This window comes from Carassius auratus, unplaced genomic scaffold (genome assembly GCF_003368295.1).
Source record: "Carassius auratus strain Wakin unplaced genomic scaffold, ASM336829v1 scaf_tig00215135, whole genome shotgun sequence".
Taxonomy (NCBI): Eukaryota; Metazoa; Chordata; class Actinopteri; order Cypriniformes; family Cyprinidae; genus Carassius; species Carassius auratus.
In genome coordinates, this window is record NW_020527948.1 from 587326 (window position 1) to 602618 (window position 15293).

A 15293-nucleotide genomic window follows, 5' to 3' on the forward strand; every position below is an offset into this window, starting at 1 on the left:
GAACCACTTCAGTGGTTTAGCCCACTACAAAAGTAATAAATCATGTACTTGTAAACTCTGTGTAAATGTTTTTCAGTTAGTCGTGCTCATGGGGTGCAGGCACACAAAAGTTTGGAGCAGACACAGCAGTCAGATTGTCCTGCACGTGTTCCCCTGCTCTAGCTTCAAGGTTGTGTGGTTCAGAGAGCCGTCATCAAGGTCTTCCTCATCCTGTTGCTCAACGACATCCCCATTGAGAAGAGTGAGATTGTGAAGTGCAGCGGCAGAACTGTATCAGCTGTGTTCAGATGGCAGGAGGATGTTGGGTTCACCATCTGTAAATACTTGATTGTTAGAACAATAAGTTTGAATGAAGCTTTGTATCATGTGTTGTTGACTTGTGCATGTATGCATTTATTGTGATGCTAACTTTTATACATTATTTTAATCATTTAGACATATTTTTGGTTGTCAGTAAATAAAATATAAATATTTTATCCATTAATGTATTAATTGCTTGACTGAAAATGGATGTATTCACATCGACTGCATTTATTTAACTAGTGTATATATTCATGTATAGCTGTGTCACAAAAGAAAATACATTTGGCTTCTTTTACTAAAATGTAATTTTAAGGAAAAAAAAATTATATAATTATTGGTTGGCATTTATCGTTATTATTGCATGGTAAATGTTGGGGTGGGCAAAAGATGCAATTCATTATGGGGTAATGTTAATTTTCGAGTAGTAATACTTACATTTTTAGAGTATCAAATCAACAGTCTTCTCCAAAGATGAGATCTTCAAGCAGCTGATCGAAGTACCCTTTGTGCAGATATTGCAGTCGCTGTGAGGTGTTTGTGCACCTGACCCACTTTTTTATTATTATTGCCAAATTATTACATAAAAGATCATGGTAAGAGGTTGTATCTGACAATAAACAATCATAATGCCATAAAACAGTAAATAAAAAAATTATGTGTTCATAGTATGAGATGCTATAAAAGAAAAACGTTTTTTCACGTAAAATTATTTAAAAAAATATTCAAGAGATAACGATTTTGGGTTTTCTAATAAAAAACAAATGTTTTAAGGATAACACTTGATCACATTAGTGGAGTTAAAAAATATATAAATATTTTAAAAAAATCAACAGTATTGGCTATACTACAATCACAAAATAAAAAGGCAGCCGTTTCTGCAACGTTCTTCATTATCAAGATAATTACAAATACAATAATTAAACCTGTCACTTATATCTTTTACGTTTTTGTGCTTGTTATAACTTTGTAGGTCACATGATCAACATAGCGGATGATGATATACAATTTGGATTCATACTTCATACAAACGCATTTAGGCTGTAGAGTATAAACTCTTTTAGCGCTCCTTAAGTTGGTACTTATTGAAATTAAGTGCCTAATTAAAGGGTATGCGGTTTCGAACGCATCCCGACAAAATCTCGTTTTGAGGTCTCGCGTGGTTCTGTGTGATTTGAACAACTTCAAGTTACGCCTCCTACTTCAAGTTACGCCCACTTCAAGTTACGCCCCCGTCTTGCAGTCTGCAGACAGACCCTTCTCGGATATTGAGAATGAGAAGTTTCGTCATAGCACAATACCCCTCCCTCGATATCACGGTGGAAGCCATGTTGGAAGGATACCGTCGCAGAAACAGGATTGTTTACATGTGTTGTTAAGAGGAGGTTATCGCAATTCTGCACTGTTTTACCATGCCTGGAAGTTACTGCTGCAGTACCTTACACGATACATATGGAAAACATAGGAACAATGGAATACAGTTTTTTTTAGGTTACACCAAGCGCAAAACAGGGTATTTGAAGAAGCTCTCAAGCGGCACAGAGACCTGGACCATTTACCTCTGTAGAATGTGTTCCCCCTTAACACATGGACTCTTCCAGTCACCCCTGTCATCCAGTGTGAAATGGACTATTCCTGAACTTTCCATCGGAGTTCGCAAAGTGACGGAGTAGAGAGCAGGCGGATGAAAACGGGAAGGCAAACTGTCTGAATATTGTAGATAGTTTGTAGATGTAGATACATAGTATTAGTCCAAATTAGAGGAGTTCTATCGATTGTGCGTGTGCGTGCATCACAACGTAAGTAATTATATCTAGAGTTGGGTCCGAGTCCACCTTTGTCGAGTACGAGTCAAGACCAAGTCCACAAACATCGAGTCCAAGTCCGAGTCCGAGTCCAAAAGGGGCCGAGTTGGACTCAAGTCCGAGTTCTTAAAGGCCGAGTCCGAGTCGAGTCCGCCCGAGTCCAGAAAGTAATTATTTTAAAAAAGATTATAAATTGGAATTGTACATTTTTACATTATATTAATATTTTAACCTTTCAACCCATTAAACCAATGGCAATATAAAAATGTAATAAAAAAATACCACTGTTACATCTAGTCATTGCCATTGAACATTTTTATTTTATGTCAACAGAACTAGTTTCCTATCAAAAAAGTTTTCAAAGGTTTTATTGTATTACAAGTGCATGGAAATACAAATGAACCTATTTTATTATTGTATCACACTATACTGTCCTCCAGTTAAAGATGACATTTCAGTTATTTAATGCCTCTCCCCCACATTTGACAGAGGTAAAGTGCAGCCAATGAGGAGATCCTTAATGATGACATTATGAATTTCTTGTTGTCTTGGAGAACTTGCATCATAAAGTTGCATTGCTTGTTTGGTCAGTTCTGGTCTTGCAAATCCTGCAATGCTGAGCTGTGCAGCATCCGTTGATTGCTGCTGCTGTCTCTGGTAGTCGGTTGCATCGGTTTTCGGATCACCAGTAAACTGAACCGAAAACCGTTTCTTTCGGAGGCGTCCGATTTGAGAACCGATGAACTGATGATACTGCGCATGCGTGTAATTTTTCAAGTATTTTGTTAAACATCGGAAAGTGTGATAAACTATAAAAAAATGTATATATATATATATATATATATATATATATATATATATATATATATATATATATATATATGTTTTTTTTTTTTTTTTAAGATAGGGGCTTCATGTTTCTAATCCGTATATTGTAGATTATGTATGGGCCAAAGGGGTTTTCAGGGAAGTTGGACAATAATTAAGACTCTAAAGACTCCATGTTTAATATGAATAAGGGATGATTTATGAAATATCTGTACTGTATTTATAGTTAATGATGACAGATTCACAAACTGTGAGTTTGTAGTAAACAGAACACGAGTAGAGCAGCTGATGATACTGAACTGCAGCACGTGCCGGTGTCCTGACATTTTATCCTACCCTGTCAGATTTTCCTACCCGGGTTTTGAGCGATTCTCGTTCTCGAGTCAAGAACCGGTTGTATCGGTTTTCAGATCATCAATAAACTGAACCGAAAACCGTTTCTTTCGGACGCGTCCGATTCGAGAACCGAGGAGCTGATGATACTGCGCATTCGTGATTCAGCATGAAGAATGACTCACAGCGCGTCTGAACCGAACTGATTCTTTTGGTGATTGATTCTGAACTGATTTTGTGCTAATGTTATGAGTGCGGGTAAACCGAGGGCTTGAATGAAGGGCAATCTGACGAAACGTAAGTTCATTTAATAACAAATACATCGCAATGGATTATGTATCCGTTATTATTATTATGTATTTTTTTTCAACCGGTTTATTGAATCAAACTCTCCGAAAGAACCGGTTCGCGGAAAAGAATCGAACTTCCCATCACTAATCCACACTGATATCCAGTGAGTGGTGCGTGTGTTTCGTCTGCAAGCATGAGACTTATGCCTGCCGGTGTGGTGCAGTAAAATGACAGAAGGGGAGACATTCATTAATTTATCATTTCAATTTTATGCTGGTTTTATTGTTACACATGACGTGGACTCGACTGTACTCGGAATATTTTCCGAGTCCAAAATGTTCAAGTCCGTGTCAAGTCCGAGTACAAATTCACCCGAGTGCGTGACAAGTCCGAGTTCATTCAAAATTGGACTCGAGTCCGGACTCGAGTCCGAGTCCAAGTTCGAGTACCCCAACTCTAATTATATCATTACTGAGCATTCTTAGCAACTCTAAGGATTAACGCTATTACGCCTGTATAAGTGTTTACATTTTACTGTTGTTTATATGATTGTGCTCCACCGGAATTATACTGCTACTTTTCAGTATTATTCATGTTATTTACTGTCAATACATGCATATTTAGTCATTACAAATAAGGATGCACGGCCGCATCTCGGGTAGCGCGCATGCGCTCTGGAGTTGTTTACGTTCGAAGATACAACACTCACACAGCAGAGATGTTCACGTGAACAGTTCATGCGCAGTGTTAGCGCACATACATAGTTTGTATATGTTTATACTGGACACCCATTTCCACTTATATAAGTAGTTAGACCTGGATTGTTATATTGTCTGTTATATTTATCTCCATTGAACAGCCATTTTCAAATAAGCTTTATTTAAGTTGTTGTATGTATACATTTAATTTCATATCTATGTTTCTATTTTATATTTTCAGAACCACACATATATGCACATCTAATAAAGACAATTTGGATTATTCAAGTGAGACATCATTGTTCTGATCGGGCAAACTGTAGCCTTCATCCAAACCCGGACTAGCAATAGAGTGCAGATTAACAAGATTTTTCATGGTCCTTCGAGCCGGATGGTGAATTGTTACAGAGATGTCTCAACCTGAGAATGAAGTGCCCGTTGTGCGTCCACGAAGACGGATTAACCCACCAGCTCATCTAGTGGACTACGAGCTTGGTGAGCCATTGCAGCATCGACAGCCACTCCCAGGCCACAGTCCAATCAGAGGACAGTCACCAAGTACAGTAGGACATACCAGATCGAGTTCTCCTGTCAGCCAAGATTTCGAACGTGGTAAATGGACACTGAGAGACGAATGGCCAAGTGCATCTGATGGGCGAGAAGGAAATGAAGTAGAGTTTACAGCCATGTTACAAGAAATGAAACAAGAGAATGCAGTCCTGCGAAAACAAGCCAACCAGCTTCCAGAGATTATCTCAGCATTACAGGACATGCGCCATCAGAATGCCATGTTACATGACAAACTTAAAAGTCTTGAGGCAGAAAAGGAATCCCCCTTCAGGCCAGTGACTTTTCCAGCCCCGTCTCCAGGTCCCTTTACTCCAGGGGTGAGCCCTGAGACCCCACAACGGTTTCGTCCAATTCCAGCCCCACGGATAAAGCCACCAACAAAGCCTACTGCTGTGAGAGGACAGCGCCCAGCTACAGTGGACGAGTACCCTGGAATGGCAGAGGATTTTAGGAACATGGACATTTCTTCCTCAATGCCTGAGAGAGTACCAACACCAGTACATTACAGGGACCCTCCTCAGCCCAGGTACCCTCATTCCACACCGCACATTCCATCTCATCTGTCAGAGTTCAAGACTCCAGCACGTGAGCGGATACTGCCCGCTCACACCGACTACAGTAAAGTTTATTACCAGCCTCCATCCACACAGGAAAAGATGTACAGAGGCCCTGCTCCAACTATCCCCTTTCTGACAACCCCGAACCCTAGAGAGTTCTCTAGACTGAGGATAGCACTAGAAAACATTCTACCTGAGGATGCAACAGAACAGTTCAAGTACCAGATCCTCACTGACCACCTGAAACTGGAGGAAGCGCTACTTGTGGCGGACTCATATAGCAACTCAAGGTTCCCATTCACAAACACCCTGAGAGCCCTCAATAAAATGTATGGTCAGCCCCACCATCTAGCATTACAGCGCATTGCCGAATTGATGGATGGTCCAAACATTAGCAGTGGGGACGTGAAAGCTTTTCAGATGTTTGGACTCCAAGTGCGCTCCCTGGTTAGTATGCTGGAACAGCTGGGCCAGAAAGGCAATGTTGAGCTGGAGTGTGGGTCACATGTCTCCAGATTGATGAGTAAACTGCCACATGACCTCAGGTCCAGTTTCAAGAGGTACACTCACCCTCTTTGTGTCAGCATCCCCACCTTATTGGACTTTGCAGATTGGCTTGAGTATGAGCTTCAGGTGCAGGAGGAGCACACTGACTATTCTAGTCAGCCCAAAGCTTCATCACTGTTGAGAAAGGAGATGAGAAGAGACTCTAAACAACCTCGTAAATCCACTACCATCCTCCTTGGTACAGAGAACCCAAAACCCAGCCCAACCACACCAGCACATCCACCCAAACCAGCCGCTGTTAAGAGAGAAGGGGTGAATGCTTACTGTCCATACTGCGAAAACAACAGACATTTCTTGAATGGCTGTGAGAACTTCAAGCTTCTCAGTAAGGAACAGAAAGTGACTTGGATTAAAGGTCAAAATAGATGCTGGCGCTGTGGACGTGGTCATCATGCCGCCAATTGCACACTCAAAACCCTTTGTCCAACTTGCAACAGGAAACATCTACAGGCACTACACAATGTAAATGAGCAAGGTAGAGCTACAGAAGAAGCAGTTACATCCAGTGCAGTCTTGTATGTGGATCGTCCAACTTGTGACAACAAAATTCTGCTGAAGGTAACCAAAGTTCTGCTCCAAAATGGCCACAAATCCATGGAGGCATATGCAATTCTGGATGATGGGTCAGAACGGACCATTATCCTACAAGAAGCAGTCAAGAAGTTGAATTTGAAGGGACAGCCAGAAGACTTGGTTCTTCGCACAGTCAGGCAAGACACCCAGACCATTCACGGGGCGGCTGTGACCTTCACTGTGTCTTCAGTAGCGTACCCAAGGAAGGCCTTCAGGATACGGAGTGCCTTCACCGCCAACAGCCTGGGCTTAGCAGAACACACACATCCAGTCAAGGTACTCCAGAAAAGGTACAAGCATCTTGAGGGCCTGCCACTACAGCACCTTCACAAGGTGAAACCAGTGGTTCTCATTGGCTCTGACTGCCCTCACCTCATCACGCCAATCGAACCAGTTAGACTGGGTCCTCCTGGTGGCCCTGCTGCTGTGAGAACACGTCTAGGATGGACACTTCAAGGCCCAGCGCTGGAAATATCCAGCAAGCTTTCCCCACAACAGTGTCTCTTCACCAGCTTGCGGCCTAGTAATGACATTTATGCGAATGTGGAGAAACTGTGGAAAATTGACATTCTTCCATATCAGAATGAGAAGGTACTGACAAGGTCAAGGCAAGACCAAGAGTGTATCAAACTTCTCCAAGACAAAACAGTGAGAGTGGATGTTAACGGAATCCAGCGTTATGCTACCCCTCTTCTACGGACAAAGGGTATGCCATGTCTACATGCACCCAAAGAAGCTGTCCTGCCACAATTAAGGGGAATAGAAAATCGGCTCAACAAGAATCCTGAGCAAGCTGCAGCCTACCAAGAGGAAATAGTCAGGTTACAGCAAGCTGGCTACATCACCAAACTCAGTCCTGATCAGGTGGACCGTTCTAGAGAGAGTTGGTACATCCCACATCATCTGGTGGAACATAATGGAAAGAAAAGGGTCGTCTTCAACTGTTCATTTGCTTACCAAGGTCACAACCTGAATGAGTACTTGCTCCCAGGTCCCCCACTCAGTCCTTCTCTGCTGGCAGTTCTCCTGCGTTTTCGAGAGCATTCCATCGCCATTAGCAGTGACATTCGTGGGATGTTCCACCAGGTACGGCTTTTACCTGAAGACAAACCACTACTGAGATTTATTTGGAGAGATCTTCAGAGAGATAAATCACCAGACGTGTACGAATGGCAAGTTCTACCCTTCGGAACCACATGTAGCCCTTGCTGTGCAACATTCGCTCTACAGAAGCACGTCCTGGATAACAGTGAGTCTGAAGACACGAGGTTCTCAATAGAGAAATCTTTCTATGTTGACAACTGCCTTCAGAGTTTCACCTCAAGTGAAACAGCTAAATATTTTGTTGACAAACTCAGCAACCTCTTAAGTTCAGGAGGCTTTGACTTAAGACAGTGGGCGAGCAATGACCCATCAGTCATCAGTCACCTGCCAGCTGATGCTCGATCCCAAAGCAATATCCAGTGGCTCAGCGAAGGCCATCAAGACTCACAAGAGTCAACCCTCGGGCTACATTGGCATTGCTCATCGGACTCTCTCTCCTATAAGCAACGTTGGATAAATCACCCACGTCCAACTATGCGGAGTATATACCACACCCTCGCTAGCCAGTATGACCCCATTGGCTATATTACACCATTCACAACACGAGCCAAAGTAATTGTACAGAGGCTATGGGACAAAAAAAGAGACTGGGACGATACCAGACTGCCTGAGGAACTGTTGAACTTGTGGAAAGCTTGGGAGAGAGAGCTGGATGATCTACAGCACATTTCGTGGCCGAGATGTTACTGCAGCAAAGAACTAGATTACCCTACCAGCACCAGACAGATCCATATTTTCTGTGATGCTTCAGAGCAAGCCTATGGTTCTGTGGCTTACCTACGAACTGAAAACCCAGAAGGTAAAGTGGAGGTAGCCTTCGTCGCTGCTAGATCTCGGGTAGCCCCGAAAAAACAACAGACCATTCCACGGTTGGAGTTATGTGCAGCAGTGACTGGTGCCCAGCTCGCAAAGACTCTGAAGACAGAACTGACTTTGCACATCCACAGCGTCACCCTGTGGTCTGATTCCACCACTGTCCTAAACTGGTTGCTATCACCCTCCTGTCATTTTAAAGTGTTTGTAGGCACCAGAGTGGCAGAAATCCAGGAACTCACAGAGTCTGATAAGTGGAGGTATGTGCCATCAAAGGAGAATCCAGCAGATGACATCACCAAGGGAAAATCTCTCTGTGACATAAACCAGGAAAGCAAGTGGAACAAAGGTCCCAAATTTCTCAGGGAAACCACTGACCACTGGCCAGAGATGCTGCCTTTACTGACCATTGATCAAGACTGTGAACTAAGAAAGCCAGTCTTCTGTGGTCTATCAACGTCCTCCCCACCCATTCCTTATCCACAGAAGTATGATACACTTCCAGAGATGCTAAAGGCATACATCCAGCAAGTCAATGGGGCAGCCACTAACATCCCAACAGCAGACGATTACAAAGAGGCAGAACTTGCAGTCCTTCGTCAAAGCCAGTACGAGTCATTTCCAGAGGAACTGTCCTGCCTTAGAGCAGGTAAACCCTTGCCAAGAAATAGCCGCTTACTGTGCTTAGCTCCTGAATTTGATGAGGATACAGAACTCATACGAGTTGGTGGTCGACTTCGTCAAAGCAGCCAACTGGAAGATGATGCTGTACATCCCATTGTCCTCGAATCACGTCACCCTCTCACCAAACTAATAATCAAGGACTATGACAATCAGTTACATCACCCAGGGCCAGATAGGGTGTTCGCGGAACTTAGAAGAAAATACTGGGTGATACGGGGACGAGCCACAGTCAGAAACCACCAACGACAGTGTCCAGAGTGTCAGAGATGGCGGGGACAACCACATCCCCCCAGAATGGCAGACCTCCCACCTTCTAGGCTAAGGATACATCAACCTGTCTTCTACTCGACAGGTGTGGATTGCTTTGGACCTTATACCATAAAGGTGGGACGTAGAACTGAGAAAAGATGGGGAATCATCTTTAAATGCATGACTTCACGTGCAGTTCACATTGACATTCTCACCAGTATAGACACCGATTCCTTCTTGATGGCTTTACGGCGATTCATTTCAAGACGTGGGAAACCCTTTGAGCTCCTAGCAGACCAAGGTACCAACTTTAAAGGAGGAGAAAAAGAACTAAGGAAGTCATTCAACTCTCTTCACCCTGACCTCCAAACCCAACTCGCTAGCCAACAAATCAAATTCATCTTCAATCCACCCAGTGCACCACACTTCGGTGGATGTTGGGAAAGAGAAATACGCTCCTTAAAGGCTGCACTTCAAGTCACCATTGGTGCCCAAACGGTTACAGAAGAAGTACTTAGAACAGTCTTCATAGAGATAGAGGGCATCCTCAACTCCAAGCCCATTGGCTATACCTCTTCGGACATTGCCGATCCAGATCCTGTGACTCCAAACATCTTGCTGATGGGGCGGCGGGATGCCTCATTACCGCAAGTGGGATATCAGGACACTGAGCTCTTGAGCCGTAGGAGATGGAGACATAGCCAGGTCTTGGCTGACCACTTTTGGAAGCACTTTATCCGGCACTACTTACCCAATCTCCAGATAAGACAAAAATGGAAAACCGAAGAAGCCAACTTGCAGATCGGTGACACAGTCATGATCGTGGACCAGCAACTACCTCGTTCACTTTGGCCCATAGGCAGAATTGTTCAGGTCTTTCCTGGGCACGACCAACGAATTAGATCTGCAGAAATACAGATCAGAGACAAGACTTACACCCGACCTGTAACCAAGATTATTTGTCTGCCCCCACTCCCTGATTAGCAAAGACAAATTTAGGCAAAATTCACACTGTGAATTTGGGGCGGCTGTAGAATGTGTTCCCCCTTAACACATGGACTCTTCCAGTCACCCCTGTCATCCAGTGTGAAATGGACTATTCCTGAACTTTCCATCGGAGTTCGCAAAGTGACGGAGTAGAGAGCAGGCGGATGAAAACGGGAAGGCAAACTGTCTGAATATTGTAGATAGTTTGTAGATGTAGATACATAGTATTAGTCCAAATTAGAGGAGTTCTATCGATTGTGCGTGTGCATGCATCACAACGTAAGTAATTATATCATTACTGAGCATTCTTAGCAACTCTAAGGATTAACGCTATTACGCCTGTATAAGTGTTTACATTTTACTGTTGTTTATATGATTGTGCTCCACCGGAATTATACTGCTACTTTTCAGTATTATTCATGTTATTTACTGTCAATACATGCATATTTAGTCATTACAAATAAGGATACACGGCCGCATCTCGGGTAGCGCGCATGCGCTCTGGAGTTGTTTACGTTCGAAGATACAACACTCACACAGCAGAGATGTTCACGTGAACAGTTCATGCGCAGTGTTAGCGCACATACATAGTTTGTATATGTTTATACTGGACACCCATTTCCACTTATATAAGTAGTTAGACCTGGATTGTTATATTGTCTGTTATATTTATCTCCATTGAACAGCCATTTTCAAATAAGCTTTATTTAAGTTGTTGTATGTATACATTTAATTTCATATCTATGTTTCTATTTTATATTTTCAGAACCACACATATATGCACATCTAATAAAGACAATTTGGATTATTCAAGTGAGACATCATTGTTCTGATCGGGCAAACTGTAGCCTTCATCCAAACCCGGACTAGCAATAGAGTGCAGATTAACAAGATTTTTCAACCTCCATGCACACATATTGACATTGGGAATTATATTGTTATTGGTTTAAGTTACTACACAATGCAGGAGTTTAAAAACCACAAGTCTTTGGAAAGTTACGAGGCTTTCTGCTGTGGCTGGGTCCATCTACAGCAGGTGATGAAAACAGTGTTGTACTGGCCAAAGTAAGTTTATTCACATGCGTTTTAGTGTATTGTAATTACTGAAAGGGACATGAAAAGGTTAACTGTCATGTGATCATGGTGGAGGGTCACGGGATTACCTGGGAATCAGGGTTTCCGTTGTCCGGTAATTGCCGGACATTGGCCGGAAAAAAAATGAAATGTCCGACAAAATTAAATCTCTCCGGTCAAATTGTCCGAATAAAATTGCCTAATAATCCCGCCCCTAAAATAAGCCAAAAAAATAAATAAATAAATAAAAACGGGTTCCCCTTTCATCTCCGTTTCAGCGTTTTTCTGGGCACTGAGGACAGCGACTCAGTAGCCTACCTGAATTTAATGTGTAACTAGCATAGGTAAAAAAAAAAATTTCGTTTTAAATTGTTCAAAAGACATTTCAAGCTTTCTTAAGATATATTTCATGTCTGTGAGGCCTACGCTGAGTTTCGTTAAATTAGGATGAGATGCACTCCAGTTCACTAGCAATGCAAGTGGCCGCGAGGGCGCCTGCATGATTAGGCCTGTCGTCTGCTATATTTGCTTCTTATGTATTAAATCCAGGCAATTGGTTGATAAAAAAAAATTATTAAAATTAAGATACAATTTATACAAAACGAAATTCACTTCAAAAAAGTATTTCTACTAAACAAAACTTAATTAAGTGGTCAAAATCATGTCTGACCCGCTCCATGTCTCTCGATATTGCGCATCCTATCTTACTCGTGCGGTTCACTTTTCATAATCAACATAAATTAAAAAATAACATTATAATATTTTAACAAATATTAAACTAAATAAGCTTATTTAATGGCTACAACATGTATAGTAGACCTAGAATCTCTATTTGTACAAATTGCTGCACATTCATTTCATTCTGAATTTTGCACACATAAGTTGAAAGGCATTTGTTTGTGCATGCATGTAAAACATATCTGCAACTTTTATCAAGTTGGAGAAGCCGCCGCCCCTTGCGCCCCGGACCGAGGAGGGGAGCGCGTGCGGCCGCCGAACTCCGCCCCTTGCCTGGACCCTTCCTCGATGAACACTGCCCGACCCACACAAACCCCGCAGCACGACGAGGACACCAGATTCCCTGTTATTTTGGACACTTTCCCCCTTTGGCCACTTTTATTCCCTGTTATTTTATGATTTCTGTTAATAAAAGCCTCTCCGAGGCCTGACGCCACGCCCACTGTGTCTGTCTTGTGCTCCTCCCGTGACATAATCTATAATGAAACAAGGACAAAACATATGCTTTGTTTGTTTAGAATGGAATGGATCGCAAATAGATCCGAATGAAGAAATGAACCATAGTAGAAAATGTTTTTTTTTCCGTCTATTTGAAAGTTGGGCTAATAAACATGTTGCATTCGGCGGCCTGATTATGTCATTTTTTACGTTACATAGCCTGCCTCCAGTTTTCCTCACCTTGACTAATTAAGAGGCGATACTTGACCGGCATATCGTCAAAATGTCCGGAAAAGGAAACCTCTGCCGGTCACTTTGACTGGCACCATTTTTTTCTAGCGGAAACTCTGCTGGAAATACTAATATTAGTTACCTGTTCACTTAGTATGGTAGAGGGAGAGGGGGTGAATCAGGACGATGTATTCTTTGTTGACCATTCATTCAACATTCATTCATACAAGCATACCCATCTACAAACTTTTAAAGTGAAGAAATATCTGTCTGTGCAATAAATGTGAATAACAGCTGTTTGCCTCACTGATACTTTATTATATGCGTCGCAAATGCATTGAGTTCCTGCTTCAGCCTCTCAGCGGCCTTTTAACAACGTAAGATAGCTGCTACATTTTGTCAACAAAGAACTTCACTTCTTGGAGGACCCATGCAAAGATTGAACATCGCGTCGCGGAATACAGGATTCTGCTCGCTCAATGGAGAGAAAAGAAAAGCTAAAACGCCAACGAGAAATGTCCAACAAAGTTCCGAAGAGAAGCACGCAAACAATCACCGCATAGGTAAGCCTGCTGGCCTTTTTTTCTAATAAGCTGTGCTATTTTGGGAAATGCGCTGTTAGTGTCTGGTACACTGTTTAATCCATTGGGAATGATCGCGCGGATGTTTTGTTTGTTGTTTGGCTTTAGTTGGTTTTGTCCAGAGCTCTGGTGTTTGAAATAGGTTGTTTGTCAATCCGTTTGTTGTGGAAAGTAATGCCGCAATGTTTTTGGAAGTTGATGGTGAATGTTTACGTTTCGTTGCGATGCTGTGAGAAGTTGAAAGTAAAGCGTAACTTTTGTTGATTCGTTGAAAAGCTGATGACGTCATGGATGGCGAAAAAAGAGTATCCAAACCCACTGTAAAGGCATTGGCGAACCAGATTGAAAGTTTGCAAAAGGAACGCAAAACAAAGGTAAATAAAATCAAAGGGTTGATTCCAAAGATAAAGAATCTGATGACAAGAAATGAAAATACCTCTCAAGTGCAAGTGCTGTTTGAAAGTCTTGTTGAATCTTGTGAAAATGCCAATAAGCTCCATGATATGGTGATTCCCTTACTTCCTGAAGATGAGCAGGAAAAACAAAATGAGTGGTTTTTTAGCATCATGAAATATACTGATACATTTAAAGATGCAGTTCAAAATTGGCTGAAGATGGCAGAAGAGAATGTTATTCTTGTTCAATCTGAAACTGGTGCATCAAGGGAAGAGTTTACTATTCCTCAAGCGACAGTCCAAGCTTCATCCATCGTTACATCAGATAAATTACAAGATGACATTAAACCTAATGATAGTGTCTCAAATTTGGGGAGCAGATCATCTAAGAATCAGAGTTCAATTAGTGGAAGAAGATCTGGTGTGTCATCTACTCCTTCTGTACGTCTCAAAGCAGAGGCTGAGTTGGCTGCATTAAAGGCACGACAACAGTTGTTGAAGGATAAACATGAACTGGAGGAGCAAGAGGAGCAGCTAAGAAAAAGAAAGGAACAACTTAATCTGCAAGGAGAAATTGAAGTTCAAATTGCCAAACTGAATGTTTTAAAATCTCGGAGTGTGTCAAGCGATAAATCTGGACATTCAGGAGGAAGACATTACAACTTGGAGTCAGATCAAAGGAAAACACAGAGTCTTAATGCCAGTGCTAAATCATTTGTTCCTCAAAGGTCAGTAAATGTGAATGGATCAATGCATGGTCAATTAAACTCTGGTGTAAGGCCTAATGGAGGAGTCGTACAACCAAGATTACCCTCACAGCCTCCAATAGGGGTCCAACATCCTTCTGGACACCAAACAGTGGAGCAAGGGACACAAGGAAATGCATTGGATCCACATGATGATGAGGAAGTACCGAGCAACATTTATGGTGTAATGAGAAAGCAAAACGAGATAACAACACTCTTGTTAAAACAGCAATGTTTGTCATCTTTACCCAAAAGAGATCTGAAAGTATTTGATGGTGACCCTTTTCAGTATCATGCCTTCACGAGAGCTTTCGTGAACAGTGTTGAGAGTAAAACTGATAACTACAGTGATTGCCTGTATTTCCTTGAACAATATACTGTTGGTCTTCCAAGGGACTTAGTACAAAGTTGTCAGCATATTGACCCACAGAGGGGATATATGAGAGCCAAAGATTTGTTGCAAGAACATTTTGGAAATGAGCAGAAAATTGCATCTGCTTACATGAATAAAGCTCTTACATGGCCTCAGATTAAAGCTGAGGATGTTAATGCTTTACAAGAATACAGTCTTTTCCTTAGAGGCTGTGGTAATGTCATGGAGGAGGTGCAATATATGCATGAGTTGGACATGCCAGCCAATATGATGATGGTTATAAAGAAACTCCCTTACAGACTTCGGGATAAATGGAGATCAGTGGCTTGTGATTTGCAAGAAAGACACAACCGCAGAG

General features: G+C 42.1%; 1 protein-coding gene across 1 annotated transcript; it reads left to right on the top strand.

The window, feature by feature from the left end:
* Positions 1 to 1757: 1757 nt before the first annotated feature.
* Positions 1758 to 11304, top strand: LOC113093786 (uncharacterized). The gene is made up of 2 exons (XM_026259352.1): positions 1758 to 2099; positions 4497 to 11304. The coding sequence occupies exon 2, from the start codon at positions 4666 to 4668 to the stop codon at positions 10354 to 10356; it is 5691 nt and encodes a 1896-aa protein (XP_026115137.1). The 5' UTR covers positions 1758 to 2099; positions 4497 to 4665; the 3' UTR covers positions 10357 to 11304.
* The last annotated feature ends 3989 nt before the right edge of the window (positions 11305 to 15293 follow it).

What these genes read in the sequence shown, in the direction of transcription:
- LOC113093786 (XM_026259352.1), top strand. Translation starts at nt 4,666, where the DNA reads ATGTCTCAACCTGAGAATGAAGTGCCCGTTGTGCGTCCACGAAGACGG.